Below are 24865 nucleotides of genomic sequence, written 5' to 3' on the forward strand. Positions count from 1 at the left end.
CTTGTCCCGTCCAGCAGGACAGTCAACGAGGGTCCAGAGGGTACCTGGAAGAGAATGGGGACAAGAAGGATGCCAAGACAAGAGTCTGATCAAGGCGACAATTTTAATTCTTGCAAGCTCTAGTTGTATACTATCGCAAGGCTGGGGGAGTAGGAAATCTTCAGGGGGCCAGGAGACCTTGATGTACTAGCCAATAAGGTAGTTGGCTCACACCTGCAGGATGTTGACCTAGGTCTTGTAGGAAGTTGGCTTGTAGCAAAGGTCACAAGCCCTGAGTCTGTAGGAAACTGGCTCTTTGCAAAGGTCACGAGCCCTGGGTCTGTAACTAGCTCTTTGCGAAAGGTCAGGAGCCTCTACTTGGCAAGCCTGTTACTAAGCAATGCTGACCATTAGATTTGTATCAACACTTCTGTAAGCTTAGCTAGAACTTTGGGTTTTTTCCACTGAGCTTGTCCTTTAGATGAACTTTCATGTGTTCTTTGTCTGTCCTAATTAGCTCAATGTTGGGGTCTCAGGCAACAACTCACACAGTGTTTGTCATGTGGTTCCTGCTTGGCTCTGAGGGTTGACTCATAACTTTTAGGTGAAAAGTACTTGAAGTTTACCTGAACCCTGAAGAAGACACAAGACAAATCTTGTTTCCTAAAAATCTCTTTAATTGTTAATATTCTGGGCACCTTTCCACTTGCGAGACAGACTGATAACTGCACTATTAGTGGGCTATGCAAGTTATGCACCTTGACTGCAGGAGGAAGAAGGGAAATAGGAAGAAGCCTACTGAGTGCTACAATTGGAGCTCAGGCCAGCTCCAAAGTTGCAACAAGGTAGCACAAAGGGGAATGTTGTGGTTTGCCTTGGAGTTCTCTCTGAATTTGTAAAATAAAGGCAAGAGCGCAAGATTTGGGCAGAGGGAGGAGTCGGGAGCGAGAGGGGGATTAGATTCAGAGAATAGGGTGAGAGAAGACAGTTGGCGACAGTTGAGCCAGTAGAACCTGAGGAGGGGGGAGAGGATTGAACAGTTGAGAGAGTGGGGAGAGGAGTAATGAAGATAGGTGGGAAAGGGACAGTTTAGACACACGATGGGGAACTGAAAAAAGTTAGAGGAGTCAGGGGAGGAGAAAGGAAAGAAGCAAGGAGAGAGTCATCCTGGGAGAGGAAGAAGCTGGAGACTTGGCAAATAAAAGGTGCAAGGGATGAGGGATTTGGGAGCTAGGAATAGGACAGTGTAGGGTGGATCTGCCCAATCTAGACACTGGATTGTTTTCACATTAATTGAGTTGCGTTTTCTTTGTACGGGCCGATTCGGGTTGGAGAGGAAACTGCAACAGGGGAAAAAGCAGGTAGCTGAACATTCAGAAGTTGTGGATCCTCCCTGGAGTTGTGGATCCTCCACAGACCTGTGTGGGAAAACAGAAACAAGTTGTGAAAGACCGCAGGAGCGGGGAGACCCCCCAAGAACTCACACAAGAACATCCTTGCTGTAATCACACGAGGTTTATCCATAGGAACCAGTGCACTGGGGTCGAGACTCATATGCCACGCAGGGGCAGTAGCTAAGAGGTGGGGAATTTAAAGGAAGAAACCACAACCCTAGGGGGTAGGGAGGGCGTCATTGGAAAATGTCGAGAATACCAGTGAAAAATCACAAGGAGGAGCTTCCGGTTTCTCAACATTATTTAACTTTATGGTCCTCTAGCTCCTGGGAGAAGCTTCCTGCTTCTCAAGGTTGCTCTCTAAGATTTTAATCTAACTTCATGGTCAGCTAGTTCCTGGGAGAAAGCTGTAGAACCGGTCAATGTAATTACCTATTCTATAGCCCTAGGAGGGGCTTCCTGGAACATACAACTCTGGGGACTAACCTGTTTTTTCCTTCTTCTCTAAACTTTGTGTCTGGGGGGGGCAACTTTAAAACTTTTATCTTTCAGTTGTACTGAAATGCAGAGCTCTGCAGCTGGGAAAAAGGATTGGCAGCCTGTGCAGGGGAACTATTCCCCGGTATCCCTTCAACTCACTTTAGCTCTATGGTTGGTTCTTATGTCACTCAAGAATCATTAGCCAATCAGAACATCTCGCGTTCCTGCCAATCAGAGGAGAAGCCGGGCCTTTCCGGGAGCTTTTCGTGAGCTTTCCTGCAAGTTCCTCTCTGAAACTAAACAGTCAGGAGAATTCCGTTTGACGTGTTCTGTGTCCTGCTGCTGGATGCTGTGAGGAGAGCTCAGGCAAGCTCTGAAGTCCCAACATGGTAAGTGCAGGACCATTTCCCACAAAAGGGAAGAGCAGGCGACCAGCAGAGGGACCTGGTGTGGTGGGTAGTCTCTGGAGCTCCGTGGTAAACAGCAGCCAGACAGAAGCAGAGACTTGTGAGGTTCCTTGTGGTAATGTTTCTCTTCCTGGAACCGAAGATGGGCTCTGAATAATTTTAGTAGGATGGCTGCATTTTCACAAAGCTTTTGAGGAACCGGCTTCAGGATGCCAAACTCGGAGAGCCCTAGTTTCTCTGGTATCTTCAGTAAGTTCTGGCCTTAGCAGTTAGCTCTTTAATATGTAGGTGTAAGATCTGTTTGAGTTAATTCTGTGGAAGCTGCAAAAAGCATCTCGTGTGTTGAGTAGGTAGCACTCCAATATTTAGCTGTGGTGTAGAAGAGTAAAATTGATCATGTAAAGGATTTATCAAAACTTATAATGCCGCTGAGGGAGGACTGTCTCTAAAACGCCCCACAGATACACGGTATGCTAACCAGGTCTGTTAGAGAATAGAATGTTAGAATACATGTGTTTCTTTACCAGGATTAGACATTTGTCTACAAACCATAACTAAGGAGACAACTCTGGTTTACAATCACGAACAAGGCCCAATCAAAAAACAGGACTCTAACAAGTGGCTCAAGGGGGCAATATAGGGTAACAGACAACATTAAGGCCTGGAGTTCCTTAAAGGACCAGTTTTCTTCTTGAGAAAAGCATAGTTTTGCTACACGGGCAAGACTACACTGAGTGACAGGTCTTTGAAAAGGAAAAACACTGTTGTGTTGAGGACTGGCCTGATCAAGCAAGGCTTTTTTTTTTTTTTTTTTTTTTTTTTTTTTTTGAGCTGGGGACCGAACCCAGGGCCTTGCGCTTGCTAGGCAAGAGCTCTACCGCTGAGCTAAATCCCCAACCCAAGCAAGGCTTTTTATGAGGCCTTCATGGGTGGAGAATGGCATAGCTCTTCTCACGCTCCAGAGCCAGTAACAGCCTGGGGCTTAGGCCTTAGGAGCTTCCCTAAGGTTCTGATGTAGTGAGAGTAAAATAGAGCTCCTTCTCTAAAGCAAGGAAGGTGCTTGGGAAATCAGGTAGTGGTCGGACCAGGGCCTTTGGGTTTGGGTTGCATCAGATCCTGAGATCCCAGCCCTTTCTACCACATGAGGCTATGGTTCTCAGGGGGGCTTGGTCAGTAATGTTTTTGAGATGTTCAGGGTTCCTCTTGTACAAAATTCTTTTATTAGATCCTTCCTGTGTTTTCCCATTTCATGGTAGTTTGTGCTAACTTCATAGAAGTCTCTCACTTCTTCTTTCCCCTCCTGTAAGAAGTACACCAGATGCTATTCTTCAGAAGCCTACTCGGCATAAGACAGCGGTTGTCCAAGACATCCCCACCCCAGCCCCCACACTGTCTACCTCCTACTTTTCCTGTCTCTCATCTCCTGGCTCCATCTCAGGACCCTGTCACTGAAGAGTGACCTGCCGTGTCAGGGTACCAGTGTACTTAAGAAATAATTCTGGTTATATTGTTGCTGTGTAAGTCTCCCAACTGTGGGACTTGCGGTCTCCAGTCTATACTTGTTATTTAAAACATAACCCTGGGTCTGAACCTAAAAGAGACATGGATTGATAGCATATCTGGAATGTAAAATCTGTTCTTGGCTGTCTTTTCTTTGAGCATTAGCCAGAGCTGAGTAGATTGTGTCATTAAAAAGATTTTTCTTCACTAATGTAATCGTTTGTGGAGTGATTCCTCCCCAGGGAAGGTATATGAATTCTAAAATAGCTACATCTTTTTTCCCTTTTACAGAAATGTTTCTAAGACAAGCTGTATTGACTCAGATATCTTTGATCCCAGCCTCAGGCTTCCCAGGCAATGACCTTTCTTTCCTATTGATAAAATTCCTAAATTCTCGAGTTAAAGGACTGACTGTACCATGACAGTGTTTTAAAATTCCTCATTTGAGTTACGTAATGAACTGTCCATTTCAGTAAGAGGAAAAGTATTTTGCCTGTGGAGCATGCCTTCTGCCTTCAGGAGGAACAGTTTACTGTGTACACTGTCAGATGAAACAGGATAGGCAGTAGCTAGACCGCAGAGTAAAGCTGAAAAGAGTCAGCTGCAGGCGTCACCATTATGAAGAAGGACCAACTTCAGACAGGGTGAATGACTTTATAATTTTCTAGCATGTATTAATTTTTGCATGGTGTCAGCTTAACTACATCTGGAAGCAACTACAATCCAGAAATGGAGGTCACACCTGTGATCCAGGTCTTCAGACTGGAAGACATGGGTTTCTGACCCAGATCTTGATAGGGATGACAGCCGCTATTGATCCAGTTATTGAGGCATAGTGGCCATGTAAAGTTTATTCCCAGACAAGGTGTTACACACCTTTAATCCCAGCAGACAGGCAAGCCTGGGATAAGCCTCTGAGTTCCAGGCCAGCCTGGGATAAAGGAAGTTTCACTTCCAGGCTTGGTGGTGTATACCTTTAATCTAGGTCACACTTTCTGCTGGAGGCCTACGTGAAGACTAGGGGGAAAGGTAGGCATTCTTCTTCACTTCCTGGCACTTGCTTGCCAGCCCATCTGTTGGAACCTACTTCTTCAACACTCCAACTTATACAAAATACAAGCTGAACCATTTACTGTCGTGGGACTGAGTAACTACTAGATTCTTGAACTTCCCATTGAAAATTGCCCATCATTTGGTTAGTTGCAATGCAGACCGTAGATCATTCTAAAAATTTGCTATAGTATAAGAGACATTCCCTAAGTTCTGAGACTCTGGAGAACCCTCATTAATACTCATGTGAATGAAAACAGAATAGATTTGTGAGGGTACAATTTGGGTACAGTAGCTGGAAGGAGTGAATATTGAATTTCCATTTCAGGGATATGTGCGCATGCACACACATGCAAAATTCTTGTTGACACAGTTAAGTCAGCTCAGAGATTTGAAGCACATGCCATTGCCTGTGTGTCAGGTTAGAGATCTTAGCAGCTAACATTGCACACAGGGGCAAGGTCAAACACTATCACATTAATGCTATTCCCTCTACCAGAAAAGACTGTGCTCTTTTTTCAAGTCATTATACCTATGTGTCCTTCCAATTATATTGATCTTTTTACAAAGTCAATTGTTGGTGTTACTTTTTTTTTTTTTACAGAAACTTTTTTAGTGAATTTTTAGAAAGCACAATGATTTGGGAACTTCTCTTACTTTGTGGAACATAAAATATTCCCCAAGTGAATATCACTTGGGTGGAGGATAGAAGATCGGGCCGTCTTCACAGACCATCATCCCATGCGTCGAAGCCTCTCTGGCCAGCCAGGCTTCCTGCCCGGAGGACGGCTGCTCCTCTGGCTCAGTTCCGCAAATGGAAGTCCTCCTTGGTGAAGCACAGCTCTATCTGCCCAATGGTCTGTACATTCTCTCCCTGTTCTGGCATAAGGCACTGGATTTTAGGCACCACACCATAGATTCTTGTAAGTGCATCTTTGAAATCTGCAAGCTGGTAGTAGTTGATAGATGGCTTGATCTCAAATTTTTGTAGTACACTGTTGAGGTCAATCTGCTTGTATAGATCCAGGCTCTTCCCAAAGTACTTCCTCTCGGAATTGAGGGCGTCCACCTGGGCAGCACAGGTGCCGTGTTTATCCCATTCATGTTTCCAGAATTGGCTGCGATTAGAAGACGGGTGAATCACATCAGGCCAGTAGATCTTCATGTCTCTCAAAAGGTCCTTAATCTCATCTAAGTTAAAGTGCCAGGACTGGTTGCAATCTTCTGCTCTGTCGGGCCATAGTCCATGTATTGTCCAGTAATCCAGAGAGTCCCGGCATCTGTTAACTTCCTTGCATACTGTGGGGGGCCAGTGCTGGGTCAAAATTAGTTTTTTCCAATCATGGCTGCCACTCCACAGCGGGCCCGCCCCGCACAGACAGCGCAGCGCCAGGCCCCAGCCCAGCACCGAGACCCAGCCCTGGAACGTGCTGCGAGCCTCCGCCATCGCACTCTCCCGGGCACCGCAGCTTCCCAGCGGCCTTTGCACATGCTTGCTCTGCAACCAGACTGACCACCAGCGACTCTTCACCTCCTGGTGTTACTTTTAAAATGTCATTCTCTTTATGCAATGCTGTTCTGATCTTGTTTTTATTCTCCACTGTTTCCTATTCATTAAGAATATCATTCCTTTTTCTAAAGGTGTTTTGTATTTGTGTCTGTTTAGAGCAACATCTCCTATAGCTCAGCCTTTCCTTCTGCTTACGACATGCTATGAACACCTAATCCTGCCTCTGTTGTCCAGTACTTGGAAGGCAGTCCTGCAAGTTCTTTCAGGCTGGGCTTTGATTGGTCAGTGAGAAGAAAAAGAGACCAGTGAATGAGTGTCCTCCAACTTCCTTGGATCAGGGTGAGGGGATTAGAGATAAAGAGGTACATGAGTAAGAATTTAGTTTTCTGACCAACTTTGAATTTAGTGTAATCACAGCACAGAAAAGAAGAGGGCAGAAGGAAGGTGAGGGCCTCTCTGCTTTGACAGTCGTTGGCAATAGCAATGAGTAGTCAGGTAATTAAATTTACAATCAGTATAAGTCCAAACTGGCGATCTAAGGGGGCTCCCAGAGCAGGGCAATCATGAATCTGGATGAGGAACTGAACTTATTTCTAGAAACCAAATTTCTATATTTATACTAGTTCAAGCAACACAAGATTCAGACAAAGTGGTGTTGTGTTCCTAAAAGGAATGTTAGAAAATACACAATGTGAGAGAAAAGACATGAATAGTACTTAGTGTGTTCTAGTACATACGTTTAGTCCCTGAAGAATATTGGACCATTAAAGCCCGCTTAAACTTTTAAAAAGAATTTTTCAGAGTATAACTAAACATTTCATTCTTCTTTTTTCCTAATATTAAGTCTGAAACCCTGGGACAAAGTGTTGAGTGGCCTATTTAACAAATCAGAGCCAACCTTCCAGTCAGGTTCTCTCAGCAGACCTCAGAACCTCCCTGTTACATGTCATGGCTGGAGTACCTCACCATTTATTTAGCCCAGGGGCCGGGCTGCCACTCCTTATGTAACCCAACCATCACGGTTACTTGGTCGTCTTCATCTGTCAGTAATCATCCTCATCTCTTTGTCTGGATCTTGCTTCTCCACATGGCTCAGGGTTCCACTTTGTACTTTCCCAGTCGCTCCTGGCTCTGACTATATATTCTCACTTTTATGCATAAGAAACCCCAGAGCAGTCTTGTTCTTTCCTTTCTTATTTCTTTTTTCCCCCCATTCACTTCTCATTAACCACTCCTTACTTTTAAATTCTTAGTCACTTTTTCTTTTTAACTACGTTACTGTTTGAATTTGACTGCACTTTGGCTGCACGACTTCCTAATTATGAAGTAGAAATGGTTGCACCGAACATTGCATGTGTAATGGAAGATGCAAACAAGAACCCTGTGCCTTGAAAAAGGAAAAGAAATGCTGTGGGTAACTAAAACAGTCTACTCAATACAAATTTCCCAGACTAGGGCTCTTTCTGTACCCAGAATGGAAGGGCAGAGCTAGGAAGACGTCAGCTGTCTGAGGCATTTGCTCTCTGATCCCTCAGTAAAGGGACTGCTACTGTCCTGAGGCCTCGCTGGGCAGGCCTAGCAGTCAGGATCACCAGTGGAAGCTAGCTTGTAGGTTCTTTCCAGGACTCTCCTCAGATGCTTCTGTGGCAAGCTATAAGACGACCACAGGCCATGCCATGGTGAGGGTGGGAGTCAGCATCCCCAGGCCAGGAGGAGCATGTGTGCTGAGTTATCAAAGTCTGATCTGCTGAGACTGAGATGGGCAATTGGTCAGACCGTGGTTCTGTTAGTCCATATAGTAATCTGAGCAGAGGCCCTCTGTGAGCCCTATTAGTGGAAATCTGTGTTGCTCATAATGTCACTATCCACACATAGGCGTCGCTTTTGGTGTGCAGTAGGAAACTGAATGTCTGGTTCCTAGAATTTCTGAACCTTCCGCTTTCAATTTTATGTGACAAATTTTATAAGTCGTGGTGCTGGAGAGATGGCTCAGCGGTTAAGAGCACTGACTGCTCTTCCAGAGGTCCTGAGTTCAATTCCCAGCAACCACATGGTGGCTCACAACCATCTGTAATGTGATCTAATACTCTTTTCTGGTGTGTATGAAGACAGCTACAGTGTACTAGTATAAATAAAATAAATTTAAAGCAATTATAAATCATTTAGAAATAGTAGGAAGGTGGCAATAGGGGATCAACCTTCACCTTTCCACTACCTCCAGTCACAATGGCATGATTCACAGAAATTCAATTACAGGGTGTAAAAGGAGTTTCTAAAATATTGAAGTTTCTCAGATGTGCAATGGCACTAGGTAAGTGGATAGGATACATCTCCAATCTTGTGACATAATCCATGTAGCAGGAAGCAGACATTAAATTATTCTTCAACATCGTTTTGTGTGGGAGCTTCAGTGAGGCTAGTTTTGCCAGAAATCACAAGGGGTCATGAGAGGCTGCAGTCAGAGCCCACCATTGTAATCACTTCCATTTGCAGAGAGCTTTAGAACATGAGGCCTCTGTTTGGAAGACGGATCAGTAGTAGCTGAAGGATCAGAAACCTAACAGTTTAGGGGTCACTTTGAGTAATTTGTATAAGCTTCATGAAGTCCGTGTTAATTTAATTCATATACCCATACAATCACAGGTAACATTGATCAAGTTCACACTTTTCCTAGTGTAGTTTCCTTAGGTACTTTGATGAAAACTGGAGTATATTTTTAGGCTTCTGTTTTTGGCTTTTTTTCTCCATCCCCACACCTTTTCACAAGTATTGTACCTATTCTTGATCCTTGTATCTTTGTTGTAAGTACAGAAGTCACTGTGCCAATGTGTATACTATTTCTTCAAAATACTATTGAGAATTCTGAATTTCCTTACATAACATAGAGCATTGGAGCCAACGATCCTCTTATAAAGTTTTAGAATTTTGAGATTTAAATTTTCTTTGGCCTGTGTCATTTCCTTTTATTGATTGACATTCTCTCTTCCATCTCTAGTCTGTGGGTGAACCTTGGCCCTGTAGTTCCTATTTTCAGTCTAAAAATTTTGATTTACAGGATTGTGTTTTCTTTTTCTTTTTTTTATATTAAAGTATTTTATTTAAATTCCAAATGTTGCCTCCTTTCTTGTAACCCCTACCAGAGTTCTTCACATCCTCCCCCTTTGCCTCTGAAAAGGTGCTCCCCCTATCTATCCCCCCTATTGCCCACCCTCCTACCCCCCAACTAATCCTCCCCAGCATCCACCCTCCCTGGAGCATCAAGTCTACAAGATTAGACCCATACTCTCCCACTGAAGCCAGACAAGGCAGTCCTTTGCTACATATGTGCCTGGGGTCATGGACTAACCCATGTATGCTCTTTGGTTGCTGGCTTGGTCTCTGGGAGCTTTGAGGGGTTGAGGTTAGTAGATGAGGTTGTTCTTCCTATGGTGTTGTCATCCCCTTCAGCTTCTGTCCTTCCCCTAACTTTTCCATTGTGGTTCCTGACCTGAGCCAAGTGGTTGGCTGTAAGTATTGGCATCTGTCTCAGTAAATTGCTGGTAGATCCTCTCAGAGGACAGCCATGCTAGACTTATGTCTGTAAGTACAACATGGCATCAGTAATAGTGTCAGGGTTTTGTGCTAGGCTATGGGCTTGATCACAAGTTGGGCCACTCACTGAACGGCCTTTCCTTCAGCCTCTGCTCCATTTTTGTCCTGCATTTGTTATAGACAGTAATAATTCTGGGTCAAAAATTTTGAAGGTAGTGGGTGGCCCCATCTCTCCACTGTGGGCCCTATCTACTGGAGATGGTCCCTTCAGGTTCCGTCTCTTGACTTTTGAGCATTTCGGCTACAGTCATCCCCTCTGAGTCCTGGGAGCCGTTCATATCCCAGGTCTCTGGGACTTTAAGCTATTAAAAACAAGGACATCATGAATTTTGCAGGCAAATGCTTGGAATTCAAAAATCCTGAGCAAATTAATAGAGACCCAGGAGGACATGCAGGTTATGTTCTCACTGATAAGTGGATAGTAGCCAAAAATTACAGAATGCCCACAATACAATGCACAGACAATAGGAAGTTTAAGAAGGAAGGCCCAAGTAAGGGAACTTAAACTCCACTTAGGGGAACACAATAATCACAAGAGTTAGAGGGAGAGAAGGAGGGACCTAGAGGGGAGTGCAGAGGAAGAGGGGGGAGAGGAGCAGGATCCTGTGTGAAGGAAGACAGGAGAGAAGCCAAGAGGGCCAGGAGAACGAATGGAAACACGGAGCTGTGGGGGTGGGGGGTGGGCAGGAGAACCTCTAATTTGCGATTTCCTTTTCTATTTTCATTTTACTGTCATGAACAGTTGTGTTTTCCTCAAGTGTTTGCTTTATTTATTGAATTTCTTATTCTTGTCCAGTTGTTTGTGTTTTCCTACCTTTCTCCTCTTTAAGGACCTCTATCACCTTCATACAGTTGCTTTTAAGGTCTTTTTCTTGCGCTTTCAGTTATGTTGTAATATTCAGGCCTTGCTATGGGAGGATAACTTTCTTCTTTTGCTGACATATTTTCCTAGCTGTTACTATGTTCCTAAGATGTTGTCCAGGCTTGTATATTTAGTGTGATTTCAGGTCTAGGTGCTGATTTCTAGGTTTGTCTTCTTCTGGTGGGTGTTTTGATCCTTGGTTTATGTTTTCTGGATTTTCAGAGAGTGTTTTTTCTGACTGTTGCCTCTTCTACTGATCTGTTTGATGGGTGTGTTCAAGAGGGAATGTTTGCTGGTTTTGGAAGATGGAGGAAAAGGAATCGAGGGAAAGGTGATTTTACTAATCCACGGGACACTTGACAGAAGAGAGGTGAAGCTGCCTCTTGTGTTCTAGTCTAATGCTCGGGAAAACTCTGAAAATTGCATCTAGGGCGAGAGATAGTGCGGTTGATCATGTGGTTGAGAAGGGGTTTCTTCCAGAGTAGGGGCTGGGACACAGAGATGTGGCAGGAAAAGCACAGCACTTGGGAATGGTCTGTGGTATTTACCGGAACCATGGAAACTGGTAGAGGAAGCTTTATCCAACACTGTCTGGCAGAGCTTTTGGCAACTATGAGAATTGGGTCTAGGGTAACAGATAGTGGGATAGGTCTTTGGATAGCATAGTCCCTGGCCTTTGTTTGAACGAGTGTGTCTGCCCATAGTTGGGGTTTCAGACACAGAGATGAGTCAGGAAGAGAAGGGACGATGGAAATGCCCTTTTGTATCTACAGGAGGCATGGACAGGTGAAAGAAAGCTGCAGTCCTAAGGGCATCCTTGAGGATTGGGTCTCAGGTAGTAGAAAGTAGGGATGGTCTGGCAGTATCCTACCAAGTTCCTCACCCAACATCTTAATAAACAGGCATCAGGTCCCCGGGGGTCATTTATTTGCTTCTATATTTACTTAGTTTTTTCGTTGTGTTCATCTGTGAAAGACTGGTTATTTTTGATAAAAAGTACTATGTGAGTAGGCAGGTCAATCAGCTACTATTCATGCTGGGGTTGACCTGAGTTCAGATACCAACACCCAACCCAAGTTGGGAGGCTCTTACCTACCCGTTACTCCAGAACCAAGGGAGTAACGCCATCTTCCCTGATCTGTCACCTGTACACACATGGAAGACATTTTGTCTCTCTCACACACAAACATTCACATGAATGGGATTGCGTATGTTTTCAAAAGTGCTTATGACCTATAAAAGCAGTTAGCTTACAACAGGTTGTTTAAGTTTACAGTACAAAGCATACACTGTTTTTAAAAAGTCTTCTTTCAATTGCATTTTCTTGCTCTGGTGCAGACTTGTATCCAGTCATTTAATCATAGGAAACAAATGATTTCCAGGCGACACTTTAAAGAAAAGACATGCTTTTCTTTATCATAAGTTGAGGAGATACTTTTAGTAGTCAATATTTTCTCCAATATTGAAACATTTGTATGCTTTAAGCAAATCTCTCCACTGGGAATATGCTTTTTCCTGAGTCTATGTTTCTCCCCAATCTGTTTTATTATTGGCAGAATAGAGTACCAGAGTCCACAGGGTTAGTAATGGCCACTGATTTCTTTGAATTTGATTTTGATTGTAGTATTGCCACAACAACCCCAGTAGAATCGGTGTGACAAGTTCCACAGATTGAGGCGGAAACTTCAAAGGAAGGAGACCTCCTGGGACCGGCTGTGGACTCTTCATGGCAATTTATCTGTTCTATCATCTTCTCTTCCCTTTCCGTATTTACAAGATGTTCCTGATGGCCTAGGCTGAGATTTTAAGTGAGAAAAATGGATAAGAAACCATCCTTGAGAGAGGGGGATCACTAACCATGGCCTTAACTCTGGGAAAACCAGTGTTTTACTTCATAAATCATTTGTAAAATTACAAAATAATATTATGACAAAAATTTCCCAACCATAAAATTTCACATGGCTATCCATGTGTCATCAGAAGTGGGCTTTGGTGTATGGTAAAGAGAGCCTTAAATTAAAAAAAAAAAAAAAGAATTGAAATAGTTTAAATTTACACCTTGGAGATTCACAGAAATTAGGTATTAGATGTTAAACAATAACTGACCATAAAAATGTATTAACCTGTTCTTGGAGATATGCCACTAGCCTTGGATGACTTTATACTTTACTGTGCCAAATGACAATGACGTTATCTGTCCTATCAGAGATTGCTTCACTAAACACATCTTCTAAGAATTTTAATACCTGTTTCATTACGTATAAAAATCCTTGCTTGAGAGCTGCAAAAATACACTCAGATTCAAACTGCCTCTGTGTTTGTTTCTGTTTGTCACCACCTAATCCTTACCTACCTAGCCTTCAAGGACTCTCAGCCCAAGGCCCCCCATATCTGCCTGGGGTGGCCCATGGCATAGTATCATAGTTCTTGTGTAAAGAGCTGGGTTGTGTTGATAGGTCTTTGTGTCTACTCTAATCAGTGGTGCCTTATATGTTGTATGATTTTATTAAATATAATCTCATAATAATTGGCATTCACCATTTTTGTCTGTTGAAAATTTATTGTAATCTCCTTGAGTTTTTGTTTGGGGACTTTCTTTGGAAAAAATTTTAGTTTTCTCTTGATTCTAATGACTCGCCTCTTCTAATTTATTGCCAAATCTATGTTTTTCTGTTTTTGTAGCAATCAATGTTTGTGTTTTTACTACTTAAGTGGTTGGCTAACACATTTGTTTGGGATTATTAAAACATTGTCATATATTATTATTAAGTCTGTTCTAATTAGCTTCAGATCTCAACATCTTAGAGCATTCACTCCACCTGAGGAAGGCTCAATTGAGGGTGTGCCCCATTGTAATGGCTGGTTGCTTTGTCTTTGAGAAATTGTGTTGATTCATGATTTATATGGGGAGGGACTTCCACTGAGGGTAGCAATATCCCTGAGAAAGGGGGACGGGGCTGGATAAGAGAGCTAGCTGAGCATGGGACAATGACCAAGCAGGAGAGCAAGTGAAGAAACAATTTGGTCCACACTTTTTGCCATCATTTTCTAGCTTCAGTTTCTGTCTTAAGCTCTCAACATGATGAAGTGTGATCTGACAGAAGCATGCAGAAAAAAGTGTTCATTACCTGAGTAGCAAGTCAGAACAAAGAATGGCATACACTAAGTGATTTTGATGCTCGACAAAACCTATGAATGTTTTCTTTTAGCATTATATGGAAAATATAAGGTTAGAGATGGCCAAAAGCATAGGAAGCTGTACATGTACCTTCATCTGCTGTAACGTAGGACTTAGGAAGATTGGGGTATTGAGACTAATGCAGACAGAGGAACATGATGGCATAGAAATCCAGTGGGAAATAGATGCTATGAAAATTATAGCTAGAAGTCATGTGTTGTATTTTGGCCACAAATGTTTCTTACTCTGCCCATGCCCTGGGAAACTGAGTAGGGCAGAATTGAAAGATGATTGTCTAATTTCTTAGTTGTAATATTAGATCTGTTGGATGGTTATTTCCTTGACTCATTGAGGAGGATAGTGGCAAAAAGAGCAACAAATGGGGTAGAAAAAAAATGCAAAGCCTGTGGTTTGCAGAGAAAAAGAGACTACATAGTTTCAGATGGCAGTCAGTGCTGACACAGAGGCAGGAGTTTTCAAGGAGATGATCACCATTAAAGAGGCCATTGCTCTGGATTGGAAGCCTAAGGTGGTATCATAAGCAAGACTCCTTCCTGCTAGGCCTTCAATTAATGGAAGAAGTGGGCAAGGTGATCCTAGTCCCAGGTAGGAACTTCATATAAAACCTACTGCAGCTGTAATCCATGTGTGGTAGGGTCCATCACAATTTAGGAGCCAAACTTCACAGACTCGCCCAAATTGTGCTGGTTCTGGAAACAAGGAAGTTGTGAAATTATCATCATGGATTCTCCCATTTTGGTTTCAGTTCAGCAGTATTGTAGCTTTCTGTGTTTGTCAGAGTCAGAGCCCCAGTGAGGACTCTGTGAGAGTTCATTGGATGAAGGTCTATGGATGATGCCCAGTTGCATTTTGAGACCACAAGATGTTGAGAGACCTGTGGTATGAGAGTCTGCCGTGGAGAGATGCACATAGGGAGTGGAAGAACTGGAACTGAGAGATAATGAGAAGTTGCAGGGACGGAGCCAGGTAAGCCTTTGAACCTGAAGCCCCAAGTGTCTGAGACAGAGCTACAGGATTTCCTGTTTGCCCTCCTGGGTTTCTTACCTTGGTCCATTGGACACATTCTTCTGTATTGGAATGGAAAGTTTTTGTTTTGACTTTCTTTCTGGCCATTATATATTCAAAAAATAATTTGTTTTCTGATTTTGCAAGGTGTGGCATTCAAAAGATTGCTTTAAGTGTCCAAGGAGTCTTTGGATGTTTTGGACACTGCAAAGGGCTGTTGTAGACAATAAGGATCATTGAATTTAGACTAAATATATTTTTTTCATCTTTATTAACTTGAGTATTTCTTATTTACATTTCGATTGTTATTCCCCTTCCCAATTTCCAGGCCAACATCTCCCTAACCCCTCCCCCTTCCCTAATTTATGGGTGTACCCCTCCCAATCCTCCCCCCATTACCACCCTCCCCCCAACAGTCACATTCACTGGGGGGTGTACCCCTCCCAATCCTCCCCCCATTACCACCCTCCCCCCAACAGTCACGTTCACTGGGGGTTCAGTCTTGGCAGGACCAAGGGGTTCCCCTTCCACTGGTGCTCTTACTAGGATATTCATTGCTACCTATGAGGTTATAGTCCAGGGTCAGTCCATGTAGTCTTTGGATAGTGGCTTAGTCCCTGGAAGCTCTGGTTGGTTGGCATTGTTGTTCATTTGTGGTCTCAAGCCCCTTCAAGCTCTTTCAGTCCTTTCTAAGATTCCTTCAACAGGGGTCCTGTCTCCTCAGTTCAGTGGTTTGCTGCTGACATTTGCCTATCTATTTGCTGTATTCTAGGTGTGTCTCTCAGGACAGATCTACATGCGGTTCCTGTCAGCCTGCACTTCTTTGCTTCATCCATCTTATCTAATTGGGTAGCTGTATATGTATGGGCCACATGTGGGGCAGGCTCTGAATGGGTGTTCCTTCTGCCTCTGTTCTAAATTTTGCCTCCCTATCCCCTGCCAAGGGTGTTCTTGTTCCCCTTTTAAAGAAGGAGTGAAGCATTCGCATTTTGGTGATCCTTCTTGAGTTTCATGTGTTCTGTGCATCTAGGGTAATTCAAGCATTCAGGCTAATATCCACTTATCAATGAGTGCATACCATTGGGTTACCTCACTCAGGATGATATTTTCCAGTTCCATCCATTTGCCTATGAATTTCATAAAGGCATTGTTTTTGATAGCTGAGTAATATCCTATTGTGTATATGTACCACATTTTCTGTATCCATTCCTCTGTTGAAGGGCATCTGGGTTCTTTCCAGTTTCTGGCTATTATAAATAAGGCTGCTATGAACATAGTGGAGCATGTGTCTTTGTTATATGTTGGAGCATCTTTTGGGTAATGCCCAAGAGAGGTATAGCTGGGTCCTCAGGTAGTTCAATGTCCAATTTTCTGAGGAACCTCCAGACTGATTTCCAGAATGGTTGTACCAGTCTGCAATCCCACCAACAATGGAGGAGTGTTCCTCTTTCTCCACGTCCTCGCCAGCATTTGCTGTCACCTGAGTTTTTTATCTTAGCCCTTCTCACTGGTGTGAGGTGAAATCTCAGGGTTGTTTTGATTTGCATTTCCCTTATGACTAAAGATGTTGAACATTCCTTTAGGTGTTTCTCAGCCATTCGATATTCCTCAGCTTTGAATTCTTTGTTTAGCTCTGAACCCTGTCCCACGCTGGACCTCTCGCTGGCAAACATGCGGGTACATAGAAATCCTTGCTGTGACCAAACTTTTATTTTAATCTTAAGGAGAAGCCTCGGCGCGCCAACATGGTGCGCTTATATACACCCTAGCGTGGCGCATCCACACCTGGTTGGTTGCTTACCCATGATTTCATAAGGCACGCCCTGGAGTGGGCAAAGACCTGGCACAAAGGCACTCTTGCACATGCGCACACAGTTAACTTCCTGAAAGGGAGTCGGCTGGCGCGACGAAGGCTAGCGCCATCTTGTAATGGCAGAGGCTATCCTGGCCTTCCACATGGGGCGCAGTGGAAGCCAGCGCCATCTAGTGGTGGCGAATGTTATTGCAGCCCTCTACATCTCACCCTTATAATTTATATTATTTTATAATAGTCATGATCACCATCGCGTGCAATGAGGAAACCTCAGCGATGTGGAAGGGCTGATCAAAGGATCAATGAGTCTCTCTCATCCCAGTGCAATGGATCCACAGATCCATGGGGTGCAAGAGCAGAGAACTCAGATACCGACTAATTCCTGAGCATAGATAACCAAATTCCAGGGGAGGCCCCTTGTTCAATGGCCACAAGTGTTTGAGTGATAATGGCCTTGTCACGTTTCTGTTGAGATCTGAGTTTGCAAACCAACCATAGTATGAACACTAATCCACAGCATAGGGCTGCACCAAACAGAGCCACTCCCGATAAGTAGTGGGCACCTCATTTGGTTCTCTTCAGCTGTTACCACCAAGGGCCATAGTCAAGCCGCTCCTATAATAAAATTTTGAACTCCCAATTGTTAGCAACTACTCCAAAAAGTTCACCCACTGTGCTTGTCTAACAATAGATTGGGGGAGGATAACTCCAGACACTGCAGACACAATGTCTGCAGCAGTAATGGCTGCTACAATAGCAGCGAAAGTGTCAAGGTCTTTTCCAGGACAGTTCAGGATCAGTCATTTTTCTCTGGAACAACCAGCAGACAATGGAACCATTTCTGAAATCTGTACAACCAGGGCAGAGTTCCCCAGTCCACAGCAGCTTTACGCAGGTGGCATTCCTGTGAAGCTACAGTCTGTAAAATGACCAGTTAAGGCAGCAAGAGTCACCAGGGAAATGAGGGGGCAGCAACGGCTGGAGTCCAGTCTTCTCTAGCAAGCAGCAGTGCATAGGAGGTCAGAGAGCGGGCCATAGTGGGACAGGACACACGCAGCAGTAACACTGACTGCAGCAACGGCAAAATCTCTGTGATGACAAAGGATGAAGGGGAATCTTTCATCTTCCTCTCAGGGCAGAGGAATGACTCCAGGGACCCGAACCACGAAAGCTGAATCTTCATGCAACCAGGATCAGCAAAGTCTCAGCAACCACTCAGGCAGCTGGCACACTCTCGTAGCATCCTGTAGAAAAAACACAAACATTCCCTCTTCCCCATATAAAATATCTGGACAGGATCATGTCAATATGTGGATCTTTCTATTTCACCTAGGCAGAAGTATGCCTAGTTGTAGGGTGCCATAAACTTTGGCATCCAAATTTTAAAATTGAAATAAAAGGAGCATTATTTAACTCCCTCTTTTTATTTATTAAGATATAGTAACGATATTATTTATTAAGGTAAGTCCTCGATTAAATTGAGGACACTGAGCACTTGTATTTATAAATTGACTTATATACCAAATTATTGTCTCCAGCATTATTGTTTTGGATATATAAAGAATGAGATTTTTTGACTAATTGTTCCTATGTAAGGCCTATAATCTGTCTGGTATCATTGTCCTCCCTTGTTAAGGAGCCCAGGCAATCCAGTTTGAGTTCTTAAATGGTCTATTAAGGAACAGTACTTAGTGCTCTTAACCACTAAGCCATTTCTCTAGCACCTCACAAACTTTATTTACCTAAACATAAGCATTAATTAGAAATGTCAAATCCTGTAAATATTGTCCAATTTCAGTCTTACTAGAAATCCCTGAGCTGGCAGGGCGAGGCTGAGAATTTAAAGTAAGCAAATGGAGTCTTCCTCTTTTCATATCAACTCTATTACCATTTTCAAAGTTAGGTATGAGTCTAAGGTTTAATTTAGTTGTCTGAGCCAGAGCACTGAAAGGACAGTGAGTTGTCAGACATTCACACTGAAATCACTCATTGATTTTAAGTAGAAAACCTGTCTCTAGTAAAGCATTAAGTAATTGAAATCAATTGTAAACCACAAGCCACACATTGGCTATTAGTATGTGAATTGAAAGCTTGATTTTTTTAACATTTTAAAAACAGTGGCTATAGCACATAATTTAATAATCTGTGTTGAAGCAATAGAAACTCAAGAGAATAAACAAGTGATCTAATCATACGTGTAGCCTTTTCATTAGATGAACCACCTATAAATACAGTAAGCGCATTTCCTATGGGTTGTATGCACAAATATACAGGAAGTACAAAAGCATGGAAAGAGTAAAATTATCAATTTTTGCCTGAAAAATTTGTATATGTAATAGGCCAAATATCAGTATTTTGTAATAACCAATTAACTGTTGTTTGGAATAAGATATGTTTTATCAGGTTTCTTTTTAAAATACTTCCATGACTCTAGTCCACAACTCTGTATTAACACAGCTGAAGCTTTATCTCCAATGTGCATAACAAAGACCTAAGTCCTCTGGTAGGGTGAGGTACTTAGCCAATTAACATATCCTTAGAAGCTTGAAATTAGTTTCAAATATCCTTTTCTGGAGTAGTGCAACAGCTGCTCCCCAAATATTAAAGCTCATTTTGAGAGCAAAGGTTTGTAGTAAAAATTTACATATACACTGAAAGATTCAAAGTTCCAACCTCTCACATTGAAGAAGCAACAAAATTACACAACACAAGGCCATTAGCCATTCCTAATGACATCACTTTATGGGCTCTCCAAAACTATAAGCAAGCTCACAGAATGAAAACTCAAAATCAATCCTCTAAATCTATCTTGAAATGGCAGTTGGAGTAAGTAAACTGGCTGTAATGTTCTCACAAGTTCGCACACTCTGTAAAATACAACTCTGAAGACAAAAGTTTAGAATTGAGATATCTTTTTGCTTGATTCTCCTGAATAAATGTTTCAGGCAGTCTACCTCTATCAAATCTGATCAGTATGACTCTGTGAAGTTTCCAGAGCCTAATCACACCTTTTACAAGCACAAAGACAAAATTTTTCTCCCAAAATACTGTGTTCCTTTTATCTCCTCCCTTTTTCTCTCCCAGGGCGTCCTTTCCCTTATCTCTCGCTTCCTCGGATCCAAGGTCCTTGGAAGGGCCTCTTTTCTTAGGTGCACCTTTTCTCTTTGAGCTCTTTAATCTTTCATTCCGCTCTGTTTCTGACATGCTGTCCTGTAACTCCCCTAGCGCTCCCTGTCCTGCTCTTACTGTTGGGCGGCATTTCCCATCTTCTAGGCACGACTTCTGACTGTGCCTAGCGGCAGCCGCAAAATCGAAAACCAAAAGAAAAAGAATGAGCGCTGCCAAAACAATAACAAAAGCTTCCACCGTATCTTCTAATGGGGGAGAGAGATGAGAGAGATCAAACATGCCTCTCAGAGCTTACCTTTCAACCTGCAGTTCTGGATCCTCTCCGCAAACGGAGGCTCTCCTCGGCGCCAGCGATGGTGTGGCATTTGTTCCGGGTTTCGGCACCAAATGTCGCGCGCCCAACGTCTCTCCAGCAGGAACGACGTGCGGACACAAGGATCCTTCTGCAGCAAAGCGTTTATTGCATCTTGAAGAGGAGAGACCGAGCCCCAGAATGGCGCTGCTTATATACACCCTAATGTGGTGTGTCCACGCCTGATTGGTTGCTTACTCATGATCTCATTAGGCATGCCCCGGAGTGGGCAAAGACCTGGCACGAAGGTACTCTTGCACATGCACACACAGTTAACTTCCTGAAAGGGAGTCGGCTGGCGCGGTGAAGGCTAGCGCCATCTTGTAATGGCAGAGGCTATCCTGGCCTTCCACGTGGGGCGCAGTGGGAGCCAGCGCCATCTAGTGGTGGCGAATGTTATTGCGGCCCTCTACAGAACCCCATCTTTTAATAGGGTTATTTGTCTCCCTGCAGTCTGACTTCTTGAGTTCTTTGTATATTTTGGATATAAGCCCTCTATCTGTTGTAGGATTGGTAGAGATCTTTTCCCAATTTGTTGGTTGCTGTTTTGTCCTAACCACAGTGTCCTTTGCCTTACAGAAGCTTTGCAGTTTTATGAGATCCCATTTGTTGATTCTTGATCTTAGAGCATAAGCCCTTGGTGTTTTGTTCAGGAAATTTTCTCCAGTGCCCATGTGTTCGAGATGCTTCCCCACTTTTTCTTCTATTAGTTTGAGTGTACCTGGTTTGATGTGGAGGTCCTTGATCCACTTGGACTTAAGCTTTGTACAGGATGATAAGGATGGATCGATCTGCATTCTTCTACATGTTGACCTCCAGTTGAACCAGCACCATTGGCTGAAAATGCTAACTTTTTTCCATTGGATGATTTTGGCCCCTTGTCAAAAATCCAGTGACCATGGGTGTGTGGGTTCATTTCTGGGTCTTCAATTCTCTTCCACTGGTCTATCTGTCTTTCTCTGTACCAATACCATGCAGTTTTTATCATTATTGCTCTGTAATACTGCTTGAGTTCAGGGATAGTGATCCCTGAAGAAGTCCTTTTATTGTTGAGGATATTTTTAGCTATCCTGGGTTTTTTGTTATTCCAGATGAATTTGCAAATTGTTCTGTCTAACTCTCTGAAGAATTGGATTTGTATTTTGATGGGGATTGCATTGAATCTGTAGATCGATTTTGGTAAAATGGCCATTTTTACTATATTAATCCTGCCAATCCATGAGCATGAGAGATCTTTCCATCTTCTGAGGTCTTCTTCAATTTCTTTCTTCAGAGGCTTGAAGTTCTCATCATATAGATCTTTCAGTTGCTTGGTTAAAGTCACACCGAGGTAGTTTATATTATTTGGGATTATTATGAAGGGTTTCATTTCCCTAATTTCTTTCATGGCTTGTTGCTCTTTTGTGTAGAGGAAGGCTACTGATTTATTTGAATTAATTTTATACCCAGCCACTTTGCTGAAGGTGTTTATCAGGTTTAGTAGTTCTCTGGTGGAACTTTTGGGATCACTTAAATATACTATCATATCATCTGCAAATGGTGATATTTTGACTTCTTCTTTTCCGATCTGTATCCCTTTGATCTCCTTTTGTTGTCTGATTGCTCTGGCTAGAACTTCAAGAACTATATTGAATAAGTAGGGAGAGAGTGGGCAGCGTTGTCTAGTCCCTGATTTTAGTGGGATTGCTTCAAGTTCCTTTCCATTTAGGTTAATGTTAGCTACTGGTTTGCTGTATATGGCTTTTACTATGTTTAGGTATGGTCCTTGAATTCCTATTCTTTCCAGGACTTTTATCATGAAGGGGTGTTGAATTTTGTCAAATGCTTTCTCAGCGTCCAATGAAATGATCATGTGGTTTTGTTCTTTCAGTTTGTTTATATAATGGATCACGTTGATGGTTTTCTGTATATTAAACCATCCCTGCATGCCTGGGATGAAGCCTACTTGATCATGGTGCGTGATTGCTTTGATGTGCTCTTGGATTCGGTTTGCAAGAATTTTATTGAGTATTTTTGCGTCGATATTCATAAGGGAAATTGGTCTGAAGTTCTCTTTCTTTGTTGGGTCCTTGTGTGGTTTAGGTATAAGCGTAATTGTGGTGTCATAGAAGGAATTCGGTAGTGCTCCATCTGTTTCAATTTTGTGGAATAGTTTGGATAGTATTGGTATGAGGTCTTCTATGATGGTCTGATAGAATTCTGTACTGAACCCATCTGGACCTGGGCTCTTTTTGGTTTGGAGACCTTTAATGACTGCATCTATTTCTTTAGGAATTATGGGGTTTTTTTAATGGTTTATCTGTTCCTGATTTAACTTCGGTACCTGGTATCTGTCTAGGAAATTGTCCATTTCCTGCAGATTTTCAAGTTTTGTTGAATATAGGCTTTTGTAGTAGGATCTCATGATTTTTTTGAATTTCCTCTGTAGTTATGTCTCCCTTTTCATTTCTGATTTTGTTAACTTGGACACACTCTCTGTGTCCTCTCGTTAGTCTGGCTAAGGGTTTATCTATCTTGTTGATTTTCTCAAAGAACCAACTTTTGGTTCTGTTCATTCTTTGCATGGTCCTTTTTCTTTCTACTTGGTTGACTTCAGCTCTGAGTTTGATTATTTCCTCCTGGGTGTATTTGCTTCTTTTTGTTCTAGAGCTTTTTTCTTTTATGTATGTAGGTGCCCTTGTATTTGGAGCATAGATATTTAGGATTGAGAGTTCATCTTGGTGAATTTTTCCTTTGATGAGTATGAAGTGTCCTTCCTTATGTTTTTTGATGACTTTTAGTTGAAAATCGATTTTATTCGATATTAGAATGTCTACTCCAGCTTGCTTCTTCAGACCATTTGCTTGGAAAGTTGTTTTCCAGACATTCACTCGGAGTAGGGTCTGTCTTTGTCTCTGAGGTGTGTTTCCTGTAGGCAGCAGAATGCAGGGTCCTCATTGCGTATCCAGTTTGTTAATCTGTCTTTTTATTGGGGAGTTGAGACCATTGATGTTGAGAGATATTAAGGAATAGTGATTATTTCTTCCGGTTATATTCATATTTGGATGTGAGGTTATCTTTGTGTGCTTTTCTTCTCTTTGTTTTCTTGCCAAGACGATTAGTTTCTTGCTTTTTCTAGGGTGTAGCTTGCCTCCTTATGTTGGGCTTTACCATTTATTATCCTTTGTAGTGCTGGATTTGTAGAAAGATATTGTGTAAATTTGGTTTTGTCATGGAATATCTTGGTTTCTCCATCTATGTTAATTGAGAGTTTTGGTGGATACAGTGACCTGGGCTGGCGTTTTTGTTCTCTTAGGGTCTGTGTGACATCTGTCCAGGATCTGCTGGCTTTCATAGTCTCTGGTGAGAAGTCAGGTGTGATTTCTGATAGGTCTGCCTTTATATGTTACTTGACCTTTTTCCCTTACTGCTTTCAATATTCTTTCTTTGTTTTGTGCATTTGGTGTTTTGACTATTATGTGACGGGAGGAGTTTCTTTTCTGGTCCAATCTATTTGGAGTTCTGTAGGCTTCTTGTATATTTATGGGCATCTCTTTCTTTAGGTTAGGGAAGCTTCCTTTTTTTTTTTTCCTCAGAGCTGGGTACCAAACCCAGGGCCTTGTGCTTGCTAGGCAAGCGCTCTACCACTGAGCTAAATCCCCAACCCCAGGAAGTTTTCTTCTATGATTTTGTTGAAGATATTTAGTGGTCCTTTGAACTGGGAGTCTTCACTCTCTTCTATACCTATTATCCTTAGGTTTGATCTTTTCATTGAGTCCTGGATTTCCTGTATGTTTTGGACCTGTAGCTTTTTCCGTTATACATTATCTTTGACAGTTGTGTCGATGATTTCTATGGAATCTTCTGCTCCTGAGATTCTCTCTTCTATCTCTTGTATTCTGTTGGTGATACTTGTATCTGTGGCTCCTTGTCTCTTCCTTTGGTTTTCTATGTCCAGGGTTGTTTCCCTGTGTTCTTTCTTCATTGCTTCTATTTCCATTTTTAATTCCTTCAACTGTTCGATTGTGTTTTCCTGTAATTCTTTCAGGGATTTTTGTGATTCCTCTCTATAGGCTTCTACTTGTTTGTTTATGTTTTCCTGCGTTTCTCTAAGGGAATTCTTCATGTCTTTCTTGAAGTCCTCCAGAATCATGATCAAATGTGATTTTAAATCTAGATCTTACTTTTCTGGTGTGTTTTGATATTCAGCCTTTGCTTGATGGTAGTATTGGGCTGTGATGATGCCATGTAGTCTTGGTTTGGGTTCCAAGAACCATGTTGCTTGGGTTCCTGCGCTTGCCTCTCGCCATCAGGTTGTCTCTGGTGTTACCTTGTTCTGCTATTTCTGACAGTGACTAGACCGTCCTATAGGCCTGTGTGTCAGGACTGCTGTAGACCTGTTTTCCTGTTTTCTTTCAGCCAGTTATGTGGTCAGAGTGTCCTGCTTTCGGGCATGTCGTCTTTCCTGTCTACTGGTCTTCAGCTGTTCCTGTGGGCCTGTATCCTGAGTCCACCAGGCAGGTCGCTTGGAGCAGAAAAGTTGTTCTTACCTGTGGTCCTGCAGCTCAAGATGCTTGTGGGGGGCTGCTGTTGAGCTCTCCGTGAGGGTGGCAAC

General features: G+C 42.7%; 1 protein-coding gene and 1 pseudogene across 11 annotated transcripts in view; one reads left to right on the top strand and one right to left on the bottom strand.

The window, feature by feature from the left end:
* Window positions 1–943: 943 nt before the first annotated feature.
* LOC102555217 (zinc finger protein 120-like) overlaps window positions 944–24865 on the top strand; it is a 29919-nt gene continuing 5997 nt past the window's right edge. For 4 of the 11 annotated variants that reach the window (XM_063282978.1, XM_063282981.1, XM_063282980.1 and 1 more), the window contains exon 1: window positions 20381–20519. In XM_063282978.1, the coding sequence (XP_063139048.1) occupies window positions 20472–20519 (48 nt within the window). In that variant the 5' untranslated portion in view covers window positions 20381–20471. Of the gene's footprint in view, window positions 1185–1925; window positions 2243–20380; window positions 20520–24865 lie in introns of those variants that run through there. The other 7 variants (NM_001419897.1, NM_001419898.1, XM_063282979.1 and 4 more) reach the window with 6 other exon arrangements.
* Rnaset2-ps1 (ribonuclease T2, pseudogene 1) lies at window positions 5486–6257 on the bottom strand (annotated as a pseudogene).

Source organism: Rattus norvegicus, chromosome 3 (assembly GCF_036323735.1).
Source record: "Rattus norvegicus strain BN/NHsdMcwi chromosome 3, GRCr8, whole genome shotgun sequence".
NCBI classification, from domain to species: domain Eukaryota; kingdom Metazoa; phylum Chordata; class Mammalia; order Rodentia; family Muridae; genus Rattus; species Rattus norvegicus.